Source organism: Hyaena hyaena, unplaced genomic scaffold (genome assembly GCF_003009895.1).
Source record: "Hyaena hyaena isolate Hyena2069 unplaced genomic scaffold, ASM300989v1 scaffold_128, whole genome shotgun sequence".
NCBI lineage: Eukaryota > Metazoa > Chordata > Mammalia > Carnivora > Hyaenidae > Hyaena > Hyaena hyaena.
The window spans coordinates 2,853,039-2,871,194 of NW_024080760.1; the positions used below are offsets into that span (position 1 = coordinate 2,853,039).

An 18,156-nucleotide genomic window follows, 5' to 3' on the forward strand; every position below is an offset into this window, starting at 1 on the left:
GAGAATATAGGTATTTCCCACAAGGGCCGGAGAGAAGAAATATCCTCTGTGATGATCCAAATAGGACCGGTGTGGGGAGAAGAGGAGCAGAAGTACAATTAGCAGAGGTTTGGGAGCCAGACAGGCCTAGGCGGAACATCAGCTCCTGTGCTCTCCAGCTAAGTGATCTCTGGCAGGTTTCTAAACTCCTGTCAGCCTTCTCTTCCTCATCTGTTAAAGGGGAGGAATACCACTGACCTTGACAGTGTATAGATCAGAGACCATATATTTAAAGCTCTCCACACAAAGCCTGCCATTTAGCATGTGTTCAACAATGAGTGGATTTAATAACATTAAAAATAAGAATAAAACAAGATGGACTTAGTCAGGGATAGGGAGGAGGTAATTTAAGGACTTAAGGAATCTTCTATGATTAGCAGGAAGCTTTGAATTTTACCTCGTCACTCATCTAGGTTTTTGAGCTGGAAATATGATGACATGGGTGTCCTAAGAGGATTACACTGGTGCCAGTCTGTAGGACACAACAGAGACAAATACACCACTGTTCTCAGAAGCTACCTACCAAGAAACAAGATGGCTGTGTGTGTGTGTGTGTGTGTGTGTGTGTGTGTGTGTATGTCCATTCACCTGAATGTCAGGTGGAGAGTAAACATTTCTCCCTCGAAGGTGCACCGAAAGGAGTTTCATTGGATCCCACTCTACCTTAAAAGCAAGTTGAGCCATCCAACGGTCTCAGAAACCAAACAAAAACTGTTGTGCCCAAATGTAAAATTCTATTTCCCTTGATGTGTCTCCCTCACTGCTAAATTCTTAGCCTCTCACATGGTTTCCAAGCCCTAAGCATCCCTTATTATTTAAATCAGATGAGGGTTCACTCTCTAGTGTTTTTTCTTGTTTTCTCTAACAAAAATAATAAATCCCTTCTGTACTTTTAAAGCTTGTACCAGCACGCACACACACACACACACACACACACACACACACACACACACACAAGCTAGACAATTATAGCTTTTAAATGAGGATAGTGGGCCTCTGGAGTTTAGGCTGATGAGAGCCTATTCAGGAAGGCAGATATTGACTGATAAACCCACAAAACTCTCTCCTGCTTATTTGCCACAGGATACAGCAAGAGTAAGATGTCCTTGAACACATCAGAGAAATAACCATTTCATCAAGATTCTGGGATCAATAAGTGTCTGCAACCAGAAGTGGATGGGCAACCGGTTAGCAGGAGAAAAGAGAGTGACGGTCAAAATGTGCTGCCATTCCACACCAGCAGAGGTGAGATCTGCCAGCAAGCGTTCCCTCCCATCAGGGTCAACCCCAAACCAGACACGTACATGTGAACTTTACCCAGGAGAGAAAATAATGGCTCCAACCAATGTGAGCTAAGCCATCCTAAGTGGTGGGCGTAATGGAGAATTTATGTCACTCCTTCACAAGGCCTCGCACATTCCTCAGGATGGACGCTGCCATGATCTGAACCTACTCAGGGGAGACCTATGTCAGCTCCAGGAGGAAGATGCTAGGCGTCTCTGGGAGCAAGAAGAAACGAGAGAGGACTAGAAGAGCTTCAGGATGGAGAAGACACAGGTTCAGGTCCCAGCTCTGAGCACCAGCCGATATGTATCAGCTGCTGAGAATCTGTGATGGGCAGATACTACCGTGAGCTGTGCGCTAAAAAGTGCTGCTTCGGAGGGGCTCACCCTCGAGTGAGAGAGCCAGTGGATGTCCACATACTGTGTAAGTGCAGTCACTGATCCATGCATGCCATCTGATGGAACACAGAGGATGAATACTTGGTCCAATTTCCCACTGTGTGACCTTGAACAATTTCCTTACCCTTTCTGAACCCCAGCTTTCTCACCTCCAGGATGAATGCCTGGACTACGTGCTCCCCTGCGCCCTTCCCACTTTAAAAGCTACGGTGGGGGGTGCCCGGGTGGCTTAGTCGGTTAAGCATACGACTTTCGCTTGGGTTATGATCTCATGGTTCGTGGGTTCGAGCACCGCATCAGGCTCTGTGCGGGCTGCCAGCTCAGAGCCTGGAGCCTGTTTCGGTCTGTGACTCCCTCTCTCTCTGACCCTCCCCTGCTCACTCTCTCTCTCTCCTAGAAATAAATAAAATTTAAAAAAAAAAAAAAGCTACAGTGGAATTTCCTTCTTTCCACAGAAGCTCTTATGTACCTGCCCCACATCCTGCCTTCCTTCGTTGTTGGCTGAGGTGGGTGCAATTGGGGAGCTGGGAGGTAGCAGCATGGACTGGCACAGACCTCAAAATAAAAAAGGAACAGCCTTTAATCAGTGGCTAAGGGCTAAGATAATGCTAGTATGTGACCTCTCGGTGGCCCGTCTCAACGTGCTAGTTAGAAAGTGGCTACTGACTTGTAAAGTAAGCATGAGCCCAGGCAATCAATCTGAGTTTTGGGACACCTGCAATGACTCAGAAAAAGAATTGCTCTTTGGGGACCACTGATCTGTGGTTTAGAGCAAGTCTGGGGCTTTCCTGGGCTCCACGGGAATGGAATCAAGATGTGGCTTTTGTAACCCCCTTTCCCATCATCCATAACTTACTTATATTGGGGAAACAAACTCAAATCCATGAGCAACAGAGATCAGGGCTGGGGTTACTCTGGTTGGGTAGAAGGTACAAACGGAGAACCGTGGTCTTTATTAAATGTCAACATCTGTATATGTGACTCTGAGGGGTCCTGAAAACATCCCCCAAAGAGAGGAAACATCATTAGGAGCATCTTTATTCACACCAAAGCATTTCACTCAATTACCACTTCCTCAGTGAAAGACCAAAGCTAATTCAAGTGATTATTAAAGATACACAGGAGCAGAATGGATAGAGCAAAACCACGTTTTTCTTTGTCCTTAGGTGCAGCCTTAGCTGTCATGATCCTACTTCTCCAGCTGTTCATTAGTATAACAAAACCAAATGGAGTTTCCAGCAACAAGGATCAATTTGAGTTTGGCATGTTTACCTCAAAATTACTCCCTGTAGCGGCTTTCAGTGAAAATAGATAAATCATTGAAATGGTTCGAGGCAGACGCAAAAGAACAGACATCCGTGTTTACGGAGAAAGTGATGTCCCTCAGCAAGAAAGTGTGGCAGAATAAATCCAAGCTCATCAAAGAGCAAAATTAAAGGGTGGTTATTCACATTGTAAAATCATGTGTTGAAGGTCCCTAAGGCATATTATTAAGGGGGGAAAAAACAAGTCACAGAAAAATGGTAAAATGATCCCATTTTTATACTCCTCCTAACTATCTCTCTCCCTCTCTCTCTCTCTATTCCTGTCTAGAAAGATACACAATACTAACAAATATTCCTCTAGAGAGAAGGGGGAATTGAGGTGGACAGAATAGAGGCAGGGAGCTTTCACTTTTTGCTCTCCATTCTCCTCCAGCATTTCACGTTCTTAAGATATTATTTTATGTATCACTGGGATAATTAAAACCAAGGATTGCTGTGTTCTTTTACATTTTCCAGATAAACTAATAATTTAAAATAGAATTCAATTCTGGAAGATTTAATTTACAGTTCAGGACCACGCCCAGTTCAAAAAATAATGTACACCTGTGCGGAGTGCCCCACCTTCTCCCTTTTGACGTTCTCCCCACCACCTGATTTGCCCCCTTTGACGGACATCGCATCCTTTAAAAAGGTTGGAGGGGTGATGAGGGGAACCGCAGAAATGCCAGGTGATTAAAACAGCACACCTGAAACCTTCAAAACAGCTCGCTTCTCTTTCCAGCCCATCCCGGCTACCCTTGGGCATGTCCCATTATAGCACAAATCTGGACCCTTTCATTATACATCTTCATTAACTATTGACTTGAGGGGGGACGGTAAGGAAGAGGATGAAGGCTAGCTATGGTTGGGGGCAGGAAGGCAACTCTCCGCCACGGCAAAAAAAAAAAAAAAAAAAAAATTCAAGATGCAATTCCAATCAAAAGAGACACGCATTAAGGAGCTCAGCTGTACAAACACTCCAGAAATAGGATGTGCTTCCGACGCCGCGGCGAAATTAAAGGTTCTTAATGACTTCACAATACAGAGGTTCTCGCCCCCAGAATATGTCTGCCCGGCTTTCGATTGATCATCCCCCCCCCCCCCCCCCCCCCCCCCCCCCCCCCCCCCCCCCCCCCCCCCCCCCCCCCCCCCCCGAGGTGGCCGAGCCCTGCAGCACCACTGCAACTTCTGCAACCGTGCACCGGGGTCGATATTTATAATTACCTTTCTCCTTCACCATGGCAACCGGGTCCTCTGGCGAGCGGCGCCGAAAGAAACAGCAAATAAAGTCTAGGAGCCCGGGCGCTCCTGGGCGGACCGACCCGCGGTGCAAGCGCGCTGCGAGGAAGCGCCCCCGGCATCCACTCGCGGAGTCTGGGGCTTCTTTCTAAAATCCCGCCCCCATCCCGGGGGGGGGGGGCCGAGCTCGCGCGCCCGCCCCGCGATCGCCGCCGAGTGGCGGCCGCGCCCAGCCCGGGGACGCTGCCCTTGAGCCCAGAGCTCTCGTTCCAGCTGCTGCTGTAACAAATGCAAAATTCCACTGTCCTAATCTCTGGTCACTGACACCACTTTGCATTCCTCGCGCCGAGGCCGGGAAAACGGGCAGCAAAACGCTCCCTCCCGGAGCCTGATAAATCATTGCCAGGAGAGGGGGGCCGAGGAACGGCCAAGGCGCTGTTTCAATAAACAAAACTAGTCAATTGTTAGCTCATTAGTTTCCTAGTACCGCTGCTCCCCAATCTTATTCCGGCTTCTTTCGGACACGCTGAATAAATAATATTAACCATAGTAGAAAAAAAAAAAAGAAAGAATGAGAGTGACTCCAAGTTCATTTTCTTCAACTTTGGAGGCTCAATTATGATGAGTAAAGATTGGCCCTGGCCCTCCCCCTCCCCATCCCTCCCCATCCTGGCTCCCAGCCCCCCCCCCTTGGTTTTCCTGAATGGGGGAGAGAAGCCGGAGGGAATTGAGACCATGAAAGCCAGCCCAGGAAGAGGATCTTTCAGGATTCAGTTCCTTCCAGGATCAAATTCAGGATCAAAGCAAAATTCTGACTTATCCAGTTAGGTGGGATTCCACCTTCCACCTTTTCTCTGCCTCATTAGAGTTTTCTAGACAAGCCCTTTGGATATACGAATGCATGAGGTAGGAACACTGTCCACAAAGTCAGGGGCAAAGAGCCACACCCGAGCCCCTCAGGCTAGACGCAGTCCCACTGGCTCCTGACAAGGCTTTTGATTTCTGACGCACTGGGTCACGGGTCAGTCTTCCAAAAGCAGAGGGCTTCTGGGTTCCCAAAGCCCACGCCCACCCCACCCCAGCACCTGTCTCTCAAACCCAGATCCTTCGGCCCCACCCTAGCCCTGGCCGACGTCACACATATCCACCATGTGGGAGAAATGGGATGAGCAAGAGACAAAAAGGCAGACATATCCCCACTCGGGGAGAGCAGCAGATGGCCAACACATCTTTCCCAACTGGAATGCACAGCCAGTATTAGACTGTATTTACTGCAAATATTGTAACGTGTTGGGTCTAAGAAAGCCCGGGGAAGAGAGAGGAATGAAGTCACTCAACCTGCCTCATCTTTGACTAGGAGGTTGTTTACAGCCGACTGAGGTTTAGGGGGGTGGGGAGGCCCTTTACTGCTGGGTTTCCGATGGGTAACAGTAGCAGATCTCAAGCAGCTGTGACATTCCTACATCTGTGACTCAGGGCCTTACTATTAATAGCTTGAGTGTCTCAGCCTGTAAGGGCTAAGCCCCTCCAACCCCTCAATCTGAATCGTCTTTTCTAGGAAACGTACTTTGCTCTCACTGCTCCCTGCCCCCACTGCAGCCCCACGGGTCATGTTTTTCCTAAGTCAGGGGCCAGCGGGAATAGAAGTGCTCTTGAAGCAGCTTTTCCAACCTTCGTTCATATCCAGGAGCCAAGCATTAGAGCCACGGTGTGAGTCCAGAGAAGTGGGCGGGGCTCAAGATCCCGGAGGGGACAAGCCCTTTACAGCCCCCAGTTTTCACGCACTAAAACTGCCCGTTGTTTGCTCCTGTACCCTTGCCGCTAATCACCCTCCGAGCTCATAAAGAGATGCTGACAAGCAAAATTAACCTCAGAGAAGTGGAATTAGTTTGGTGCTGTGAGCCTAGCAGGTGAATTTCTTTTACTATATTTTTGCTGCATAGGCACTGAGGCACTTTTCTCCAAGGCTTTCTCATGTACCTCAGCTCAGAACTAAGGGAACAGGATCCTCTCATCTTTCTCCTTCTTTCCCCCTGTCATTCTGTCCCTCTCTCCCGACTGGAATGAAACAGTAAAAACACCAATGGGCTTCTAGTCCAAATCCAATCCTCCGTAAGCGTTTCTGATATTATAGATGCAATTAGTTCAATTTCTCTTTTACTCGGGATGACAGTTTTCAGTCCCGAGACTTATTAGCCAAACTGGTCCCTATTACAGTTCTGAACCTACCTGTATACCTCGGTGGATAAAGTGCACAGAAACCCTGATTTAGAAAGGCTCTGGCAGCTTTAGAAACTAAGCTAGCAGAGTGACGGTTGGTGCCTATTCATTTCAGAGAAGGCTTTGCTAAAGGAAAATACTACATAGTGGTTCAGAGAGATTCCCTCCCTCCTGTGTTTTCCATGGAAAAAATTTTCCTGCACCACAAAGTGAATGAGTCACCGGCATTTAGTTGCTAAATAACAGTCATACAGTTAAAGTTCCCTCAACAATCAGGCACGGCTCCTTTAGGATAAAAGCATCCACTGGGCACTTTCAAGATAACCAAAGAGGGTATTACTAAAGTTATTTTTGGAATGTGGGAGAGTAAAACTAAATTGTTTTTGTCTCCTTGCCTCTGGCCGAATAGTTAAGGGCTTAGAGAACAGGACCAAAGAGGAGATATTTTCTACTTTCCGGTTAAAGCTGCAAGCGGTGCAGCAAAAGAAAATCCAAGAAAAATATGAAAAATGTAAGGCTCACAAGATGGCAGGCCTTTTCATTCTTAGTTTTAGAGATGATTTCCAAAGAGCGTCTCTCAATCTCATTCCACTCAAACGAGATAAGACTTCCTAACAACAGACCCCAACCCAAGGTTTTATTTGTTGTTTTATTCACCTAAATGGACTCGGAGCTGCCTTCCTTTTTCATTCACTCACAAAACGAAGCAAGGGTTGTCCACAAGTGACCAAAGGACAGAAGCCATTTTGTGGGAGAGAAAAGCTATGCTAGCACACAGCCATTCTTGGCAAAAATTCAAGAGTCCATCATTTCAGCAGAAGCTCTGCCAATTGAAAGGGAAATGTTGCAACCAGAAAACATGCAACCTAGCAGAGCCCTGTTCCTCATTGTCCTCGCTCTTCAACAGAGCCACAGATAGCCTGTCGCTTGTGCATCTGTATGGCGGGAATATCCGGACCCCAGGTTTCCGGGTATCACACATCCCTCAACACATTAGGACCCACTGGCCAAAGAGTGTGCAAAATCCTTTCTAGCAGAACCCAGCTGAAAGAAAACTCAAGATGGAGTTCCTTATTTGCTTTCCATTTCATGTTGACATTGATCAACCTCACTGCAGACATTTATAGAGCATCGCCTGTATGCCAGGAGCAATGAGGCTGGCAGTTCAATCACAGGAAGAGAGAAACCACTGCTCTGGAGTTGCTTAACGTCTATTGGAGGAGATGCATACACACTAACGTTCTCAATGCAATAAGGAAAGTGTTAAAGACAGAAGTAGGGTGCAATGGGCTCCAGGCAGTGCTGAGCCCAGCTGGGAGATGGGAGAAGCTTCCAGAATGAGTGAGAAGGCAAGCAAAAGCTGCCAAGTGAAGAAAGGGGAAAGATCATTTATTCCAAGCAGAGGTAGCCAGGATGTCAAGTAGCTCACTGTTCGTGGGGAACAGGAAAAGGCTCAAACTAAGTCTGGGGTAGTAGGTCACAGAGGGTTCTGAACGCCGCACTAAGGAAGCTGGACCCTAGAACTGATGGTTAGAGTCTCAAACCTGGGCTACCTGTTTCTTTCCAAATTAAGTTCAAAAGACTTTCACTTCATCTCAAAGTCTGCTGTGGTCTGTTTCCAACAACATTGCCTCCTTCCTCCAAACTAGGTGTGTTGGTGTATGAATATCCGGGAAGCATCTATGTTTATTAGTTTATTTAAATGTTTCCCTCATAAATAGGATAAAATGGTAGCCATGTACTTCTCACGCACAGCATTCTAAGTAACTCGGACCATTTGGGATTGTAGTGATGGCTTCATGTTCACCACTAGGCTATGAGCTCCATGAAGGCAAGTAGGGTTTCACACTTTTCTCCCTTCCCGAGGGTACAGTTTGCAGGCCTCCAGCGATAGAAATACTAGGGGTGCTTTAAATGTAAACACCAAGACATCTTGGTTCCCACCCAAGACCTCTTGGGTGGGATTCTCTGCAGAGGAGGCGGGAGCTACAGCCAGTTCTCTAAGTGACTGAGGACCACTGGCCTAGCGTGCCGGCCTGTGAAGCAAGAGAATGAATGTGAGACGCACAAACACAGCCAAACACCACGCTGCCACGTCTAAAGAGAAGTAGCCCAGTCGGTTAAGCATCCGACTTCGGCTCATGTCATGATCTCATGGTTCATGGGTTCAAGCCCCGCATCGGGCTCTGTGCTGACAGCCTGGAGCCTGGAACCCTCTTCAGATTCTGTGTGTGTCTCTCTCTCTGCCCTTCCCCAATCAAGCTTTGTCTCTCTCTCTCTCTCAAAAATAAATAAACATAAATAAATAAATAAATAAATAAATAAATATCAACAGTGCAGTTGGTTAAGCGTCAGACTCTTGATTTCAGCTCATGTCATGATTGTGCACTTGGTGAGTTCGAGGCCATGTGAGGCTCTGCGCTGACAGTGTGGAGCCTGCTTGGGATTCTCTCTCTCCTCCCCTCTTTCTGCCCCTCCCCTGTGCTCTCTCTCTCGCAAAATAAATAAATTAAATAAACTTAAAAAAAACCCACATTTTTAAAAAGCAACCCCTCTTGGTTGGCTAAAATAACAATCATCCAGACATTCACTGTGAACTTAATGGAAATTTATTGGAAGTGATGATTCCAGAGTTTCTTATGGCCCAAGAGAAATTCCTAAATGTCGAGGCCCTCTTGATCTACTCTCATTTCCTCAACAGAGAATTCCTAGGATTTTTTCCATATGAATCGCACAGACTCGATGCCCAGCAAAGTTCTTTTTCATGAATTCTTCAAGTAGAATTATTTCACATGTATATGCAAAACTTCCCCCACCGTCCTTCTCAGGAGCCAATGCTGAATTTGGATCTGAGCAATAGTCTGCCGCTTAAGAAAAATTACTATGGTATAAAGCTCCCTATAAATCATCCACTGAAGATATTTTCCTACGTTGTATACTGGAACCCATTACCAGAATTCAAAGGATCTCTTGATAGTAAAAGAGTTTCACAGAGTTTAGCCTAATTTGAGGCATGTGAGAAGTTCACAAGAAATACAGAAATAGCTCTCAATTACTTGGGGAAAGGTCCTTTATATATATATTTTAAAAAAGCAGTTTGTTTTTAGCTTTATCTTTTCTCCTTAATATTTTCTAGGTAGAAATACAGTTAGTGGGGAAGAACAATCCACATGCCAGATCATTTGGAACTACAATGGCTTCCCTAGCAACATTCTCTTTTTTTCTAGTACTTAGTGCCACCGGCACACTGAGCTTGACTACACTGCAGTGAAGGATTTACATGTCTATTTTTGCAAAAAGCTCTGGGCTTTCTGAGGGAAGGGGTCACATGTGAGTATCTGTATTCACGTAGTCATAAGCAGAAACAATATTTGATGAATATTAAGAATAAATGGTCCTTGCTTATTATAGTAAGACAAAATGAGTATTCATTTTTATTTGTTTCATTTTGATAATCAAATAGAATGATTTTAAAAATCTAACTCAAATAAAATACAAGTAAATGCAGTCTCATAGGTAAGTCGATTGAGCAATTGCTTGAAAGGTGCAAAGCCATAATTCCCCTTGGAGAGAAAGCAAGCTGAAATGAAATGTAACCAGGCAGTCATCTTCCCAAGTCCCCTTAATAACTAGCCCTCAATACCACTTCTGTCACTATTTACAGAATGTTTATAATGTGTCAGCCACCATTCTATCACCTCATTTAATCCTTGTAACAACTGGATGATTTGATGTTATTACACTTTACACATGAGGAAAGAGATTTGTCAGAATCCAAAGCTTTGTTGGGCCTTCCCTTCCACAGAGGTTGTGAAGGAGCCTTTCTTTCCCTGTCCCAACCACACACACATTTTTTTGAGTCAAGATGCCGTCAATGTTATGTTGACTTCTTTGACATTTCCTTAAAACCTGGCACAATAGAAACGATACTGCATTTTGGCTTGTTTGTATAGAACAATCTTCTCTTGATACCGTATCCTTTGTTAGCCGGACTTTTTTATGATAGGACCTGCTAGGTGAACAGCATCATATATAACCTTGGCCTGTTGGGCTCATCCTTGGCTGGACAGGGGGGATGGTGTACCCAGATCCATGTATCACATCTTTTTTTTACATTTTTTTTAAATGTCATTTTTGAGAGAGAGAGAGAGAGCATGAGTTGGGGGGGGGGCGGGGAGGGGCAGAGAAAAGGAGACACAAAATCCGAAGCAGGGTCCAGGCTCTGAGCTAGCTGTCAGCAGAGAGTCCAACACGGGGCTTGACCCCAGGAGCAATGAGATCATGACCTGAGCTGAAGTCGGATGCTTAACCGACTGAACCACCCAGGTGCCCCAACATATCATGTCTTTTAAGGTACCATTCAGGGGCACCTGGGTGGCTCAGTCGGTTAAGCGTCTGACTTCGGCTCAGGTCATGATCTCACGGTTCTTGGGTTCGAGCCCCGCGTCGGGCTCTGTGCTGACAGCTAGCTCAGAGCCTGGACCCTGCTTCTGATTCTGTGTCTCCCTTTCTCTCTGACCCACCCCTGATCACGCTGTCTGTCTCTCTCCCTCAAAAAAAAAAAAAAAAAAGTAAATAAATAAAAAAAATTAAAAACAAATTTTAAGGTACAACTCAATCACACCCTCCCCCCCCACCGTGGAATCATTCTCAAGGACCAGCATTCCTATGGTTTCCATAAAAAGACAATTTAAATTCTATGTGAAATAAATGGCTACATGTTTAAAAAAAAAAAAAGACAATTTAAAAAGTTTGTGGTGGGGGGTTGGGGGGTGGATCAGAGAATTTTTGCAGAGTTTACAAAGCCTACATTTTCCCCCACCCTTCATTTAGCCTGACAACTCTATGCCCTAGGACGCTCCCAGAAAACAACTTCTCTCTCATTCTCCCCAGACGTCTCTGCCATCATCTGTGGGACAGGCCAAATAAAGCATGCAAAGTACGTGGCCATTAGCACATTTGCTGCCACCAAAAGGGACGCATTGTCACCCAACACACGTCTCAGGGGGTGTCTCCAGTTCTTGGTGCAAGGAGACCAGGGGCTATGGGAACTATGGCGTAGGGAACACGAGCCCATGGATGAAAAAATAGGCATGAGTTGCGTGCATATGTAAGGTGCAGAGGAGGCCCTGAGGCAAACTTGTCCACGGTTACACAGTTACTTAGAAATAGATCAAGACTCCTGAGGTCTCTCACCTCTGTCTCATTGGTTATTCAGCTATGTCACACTGGCCACATGGGCGGCCTGACGAGACACAGCCAGGATTTGAATTCCAGCTCTGCCAGCGGCTGAGTAACCTTGGGTACAGGATTTTCTCTCTCCGGGTTTCAGCAGTCTCTTCTGGGAATGGTAATCATATGCTCCACTGGTGAGGTGGTGAGGACAGGGCTGCTTCAAGGGCACTCAGCCTGTGCAATTACATGGGGCCCGGGCTCCGAAGGGCCCTCCGTTTGGTTTAGTCGTGTCATATTGGTATGTGTAATAATTTTATCTCTGAACTTGTGTTTTATAGGTGACGTCCACTGGGACAGTGGAGCATGCACATGAGCAGATGAGACAGATGGTGATGCCATTGCTGCCACTCCATTTGCATATGGTGTTTGCAGGGCCCCATGAGCACAAAACTCCAGGGAAGAAAGATTCATGCTGGGAGTTTACGGAGATTCCAGGTGAAGGCAAGGTACAGATGGTACACCTACCACCCAATAACCAGGGCCAATCTCCATTCAAATCGGAATACTCACTTCAAATGCAGAAAAAAGGCAATGGTGAATGGTCTTCCAGAAAGCAATCAACCAAGCAGCCCTATCTTATCCTTTCTGACTCCTGTTACCTATATTAGCCAACCATTTACACTGAAAATGATGACACAGAAGAGGGGGGAAGGTAGGACAGCCTATTTCCCTCTTCCTTCCATCAAAAGCCAAAGACAGAGAAGGCAGGCAGAATGTTCACGTATTAAGAAGCAAAAGAAAAACAGCTGAGTTAGTTGTGTGCAGAATTCCCATTCTTTTTTAAAGAATGAAATACATATGTGTCTACAACCTATGAGATATAAATTGTGTAACTTCAGTGATTCCACATCATATTTGATGCTCTTATATTTGCATTTAAAATGAACACTGCACAATATAAACATGAAAGGCCCAATTCATGTTAATAATATAAAATTTTACCTTATTTGAAACATGAAATAGCAAAAGAAAATACTGTGACAAGGTAACAGAGAGTGTGCAATAAGGGAAAAGGCCTTATATTTTAGTAGCTTTAATAGGACTTTATTCCTGCACTTTATTTATTTATTATTTATTTATTTATTTCTAGGAGAGAGAGAGACAGCATAAGCAGGGGAGGGTCAGAGAGAGAGGGAGTCACAGACTGAAACAGGCTCCAGGCTCTGAGCTGGCAGCCAGCACAGAGCCCGACGCGGGGCTCGAACCCACGAACCGTGAGATCATGACCTAAGTAAAAGTCAGACGTTTAACCAACTAAGCCACCCAGGCGCCCCTATTCCTGCACTTTAAACAAGGGGCCCCATATTTTCCTTTTGGCCTGGGCTCTGCAAATTCTGTACCAGGCTCGGGATGAGGATGAGAGACAGAGCCCTGTGCTGAGACACACTATAAGAAAAGGCAATAACAAATGTTTAGTTTCTTATTGCTTCATCAATTGACAACAAAATAGAATAGGCTTGAAAACTGTAAAATTCCAGTGTTCAACACCATTTTAGGGTATTGGGAGCCTTTTGAAAATATCAAATCTGGGGAATTTAACTTACAATGCCTTGCAAGATTTTAGTACCTCCGATCCCTTGGTATATGACCTTTGCTGCCAAGTGAGACAAGGCGTGTGGTGCCAACCATTAAAGAAAGAATGGACATCGATGTGAGGAAATCCTCCCGGGAAGACAAAGTCATTCTCCTCAGCCCATTCACTCATTCAGCAAGTATTTACTGAATGCTTACTGAGGGTCAGTGCCTCTGCTAAGTGGTGGGATATCACAGCGAATATACTAGAAATCTTTGCTGGATGAAGTTTACATTCTAGCTGTGGAGGGGAAGGGGAGCTGATATAATAAAGTATACAAGCAAAATAACGTACATAGGATATAAAAGATAAGAACTATGGGAAAAAATCAGGCCTGGAGGATAACGTGTTGGGAAAGGAACTGGGGTTTTATGTGGGTGGCCCAGGAAAGCCTCTTCAAGAAAGTACCATTTGAGTAGGCCTGACACAGGTAGGAGCTTAAGCAATGTGTTATCTGAAGAAGAGCATCTCAGACAGAGTGAACAATAAGCCCAAAGGTCATAAGGTAGAGCTCATCTGGCATGTTCAAGGCACTGAGGAGGCCAGCGAGGCTGGAGGCAAGGACCTGGAAAGGAACTTGGGTTTTAAATGTGAGTGAGGTTGGAAGAGCTGGAGGGTTTGACCAGAGAGAGCTGTGTTCTCTACTGGTCATTTTCTGGCCAGGACCCTCCTGGCTTCTGTGTGGTAACCAGAGTAAAGAGGAGTAAGCACAGATGTAGAATGTTGAATTAGTGCATGAGATTAAAAAAAGAGCTTAAGAGTGAGAAGGTGACATGACAAAATGAGATGAAGGGAAGGATTATAGAAATAAGGAATGAAAACTGAGGACCAGGAGAATATCAATAGCAATAAATGAAACACTAAAGAGCAGAACAGACACTGACAAACTATCGAATTCCTAACTTAGGAAAAAGCTTGAAATGATCTCAATGAATGCAGAACAAAGCATCTAAAAGAGAGAAAACCAACAGATGTTCAAAATAAAGGAAGACTTTAAAAAAAAAACAACCCAAAATTTTATGTCCTAGATGTGGAGAACGTAAGAAGCAGAGGCTATATTCAAAGATTAACCCACAAGGACTTCCCAGAAATGAAAATAAGTATGACGTTGAAGATTTAAAGAGTATAGATATAATATTTTGGCAAAATTTGATACGGAATGCTAAGTCCAAGTCCTAGCCTAAGCTTCTGAACTTCCAAGGGTATCATTCTCCGTTTATCCAGGCAGAAAGAAACCTATAACCCACAGAAAGAGAAAAGCTCGGGCTCACCTCAGAAGTCTCAACAGCAATATGGATGTGTAGAAAACCATGGGGCAATACCTGGACATCTTGAGGAAAGAAGGTGTGTGTCACAAGCACCTTACATACACCCAGAATGTTCACACATAAAGGCAATGGGTAAAACCATCAGAAACGCAAAGGTGCTCAGGAAACACAGCACCACATACTCTTCTTGGGCAAACAGCTTGACCACAACACCCAGCCGATTAAGAGATGAGTCCAAATAAACTCAGGAGCACAGGTATTGTAGTAAAAAGACTGGCAGTGAGAAGGAAGTTCTATTATATATGACCCTAATACCCTGATTACTGGGTTATGAATATAGAATAAAATGGGACTGTCCTGAGTAAAAAGGGTAAAAAACAACATGGAAAGGATATTATAACTAACAAAAATCACGAGGTGGGTAGGAGGGTGGCTGTCACGGTTTTCACAGCAGGAAGAGAGTGACCTGCCCCAGACCATCCAAGATTCTCAGGGTCGGTATCGCTTAGAAGATTCTGAAATCACATCACCCAACTGCTTCATCTTCGCTTAGAGGTTATGCACAATCTCATCATTGTTTTCATACATCAGCTCCTATTTCTTGGACTTGGGAAGGCAAATGTATCTTTAGCATTCTTTAAGAAAAGGGAGATGACAGGGGGGCCTGGGTGGCTCAGTTGGTTAAGCATCTGACTTCAGCTCAGGTCATGATCTTGTGGTTTGTGAGTTTGAGCCCCGTGTCGGGCTGTGTGCTGACAGCTCAGAGCCTGGAGCCTGCTTCAGATGCTGTGCCTCCCTCTCTCTCTCTGCTCTTCCCCAACTTGCTCTGTCTCTGTCTCTCAAAAATAAATAAACATAAGAAAAAGAAAAGGGAGATGGCTTGCCTTTGCCTTTTTACTGATTTTTTCCAGATTATTAGTTCAAGAACCAAAATTACTGCTAATTTATTTATATCTAGGATTTCCATAGCATCTTCCCTCTAGAAAGATGACAAAGGATAGCCACATGGGGTTTTATTTTATCTTTCTAGTTATCTAGCCATTTCATATTCATGAAAATGCCATGAAATTCCTAATGACAAGACTTTCATTTATCAACATATGTCCAGGTGTAATGCTATGCCTTGGGGGACCTTATCCCATACATTCCCCTTCTGTTCCCATTCTCCCCCTCTTTTGAATAGTCACTGAGCCATATGACTTCTCGCCTTGGCCGTGGCTGACTGGATTATTAGTAGACTCTGGATGGGGGTGGGGGTAGTGGGATTGGGAAACCCATATATCAACTGGCCAAACACTTAAAATTTATCAGAATTATTTTAATGTTTTATTTATTTTTGAGAGAGAGAGAGAGAGAGAGAGAGAGACAGCATGAGAGACAGCATGAGAGAGAGACCCTCCAGCATGAGGGAGGGTCAGAGGGAGAGGGAGGCACAGAATCCAAAACACGCTTCAGGCTCTGAGCTAGCCATCAGCACAGAGCCCGATGGCGGGGCTCAACCCACAAACCGTGAGATCATGACCTGAGCCAAAGTCGGACACTTAACAGACTGAGCCACCCAGGCGCCCCAAACACTTACAATTTATATTCTGCCTTGAAAAAGATGAGTTGGGGGACACCTGGGTGGCTCAGTTGGTGAAGCAGTGGACTCTTGATTTCAGCTCAGGTGATGACCTCACTGATCCATACTCAGCCCTGAGCCTGCTTTGGATTCTCTCTCTCTGCCACTCCCCTGGTCACACATGTGCTCTCTCTCTCTTTCTCTCTCAGAATAAATAAACCTTAAAAAAAAAGAAAAAGAAAAAGAATGAGCTGGGCCAACTGGGAATCCACTCTTGGGAATCCGAGCTAAGAGACATATAAAAAAGTCCCAGTCAGTGGTGGGTACTTGCATTAAAAGGTCAAGTAAGGCCAGGCCAAGGGCACACATTACAGAGCCACATGAATACCAAACTTCTGAGGGGCAGAGCGTCAGAGGAAGCCAAGTGGGAGGGAGGAGAAAAGGACATTTCCCAAGACTGAACTGGTGGTCCTGGAAGGGACTGGAACTTTATACTTTCTGAGGCCTGGCTGTTCAGCCTTTCCTGGGTTCCTATGGAACTTATTTCTGTTCTTAGACACATTCTCTCCTTTTTTGGTTTCCTTATTTCTCTCGGGCATTCACTTCTACAAGTCGAACCTGGTTACTAGAAGCATCGCAGTGAGTGATTTATTGCACCTGGGAGCAGCTTTCAGCCAATGACACACGGGGAGGTGGGGGACAAATGCCTCAGCTGGACTGTCTCTGAGGCATATTCTGCACTTACCTCCCTGAGCTCCTCAGTAGTTCAGCTGTGGCTGCCCACACTGGTTAGCAGTTTGACAGTTCACCTTTTATTAGCTTTACTCCCCTACCCATGCTTCCTGGGATCGCCATTTTTAAACAAATGTTTATTTATTTAGTATCTATATAACTAAATATAAATGTATTTAGTTGATGTATATATAATAATATGTATACATAGAGAGAGAGGGAGAGGTTGAACACAAAGGGGGGTGGGGAAGGACAGAGAGCGAGGGAGACCGAGAATTCCAGGCAGGAGTTCAGCACTGATAGCTCAGAGCCAGACATGGGGCTCAAACTCATGAACCATGAGATAATGGAGCTGAAATCAAGAGTCGGACGATGAACTGACTGAGCCACCCAGGTACCCCTCCTGGGATCACCTTCTAAATAAATTGCTTGTCCTCAAATCCTTGTCTCAGGGTCTGCGTTAGGTGGAGTTCAAAACAAAAGAGAATTTAAACTTAAATTTGGAGGATCCATTCCATTTTGTCTTTTATGGTAAAAAAAAAAAATTGTCTCGATCCTCTGATCACTTTCAACTAGTCCTTTAAATCAGGGACAACTTCCAAATAATACAATACCCTGAAGTAACCAAATATGCTCATCAGACAGAATATATGTATTTTTTTCTCAAGAGAATCAATGATGGACTGGATCATTTTGTAATACAAACACAATGGAATTTGTAGGCACACACATTGCGCTAATGCGCCTCTTCCTTTAAAATATGTAAATGACCTACTTGGATGGACTCTGGTAATGGGATGAGATCTAACAACTGCCGCATAAACAAATAGGACCCCAAATATCCGTGAAGTCTGCAATTGTGTTTTAGGGGGAAGGATGTGATTTATAACCTTTATCAAGTTCTACAGAAATGAGTCATTTCATAATGATGTCCTATTGTCTTTACATATATCCTTGAGCTCTCTTTAAAAATCTCTAAACAGCTGCACATTTCTACAATCCAAGCAAAGCTTGTACTAGTACTATACGCCATGTGTCAAGTTGGCTGTATTTCTGGAAGAGGTATACAAAGTCGCTTTATTCCCCTCCTCCCTTCTCACTGCTCCCCAGCAAAACAGAAAACACTCTGCATTATATATTGGATTTGTTAGGGTTCGAGAAGATTAGAGGGAGGACAGGAAGAGAATTATTTGGAACTTAAATTCTTCTTGGTTTATGCAACATAGATTTTCCCTTTCTATATAAAATATACTAAGAGCGTTGAACATTTACCAGTTTGGTTCATTGGCTATTACATTTGTAC

The 18,156-nt window shown here is 44.8% G+C and overlaps 1 protein-coding gene across 7 annotated transcripts in view; it reads right to left on the reverse strand.

Moving 5' to 3' along the window:
• The window catches only part of ABLIM1 (actin binding LIM protein 1), a 308,719-nt gene that overhangs the window by 169,014 nt on the left and 121,549 nt on the right, over positions 1-18,156 (reverse strand). Inside the window, exon 1 of one of the 7 annotated variants that reach the window (XM_039237628.1) lies at positions 4,250-4,507. The exons of the other annotated variants lie outside the window; for them this stretch is intronic. Coding sequence (XP_039093559.1) covers positions 4,250-4,265 — 16 coding nt within the window. The 5' untranslated portion in view covers positions 4,266-4,507. Of the gene's footprint in view, positions 1-4,249; positions 4,508-18,156 lie in introns of those variants that run through there. 7 annotated transcript variants of the gene reach the window in all.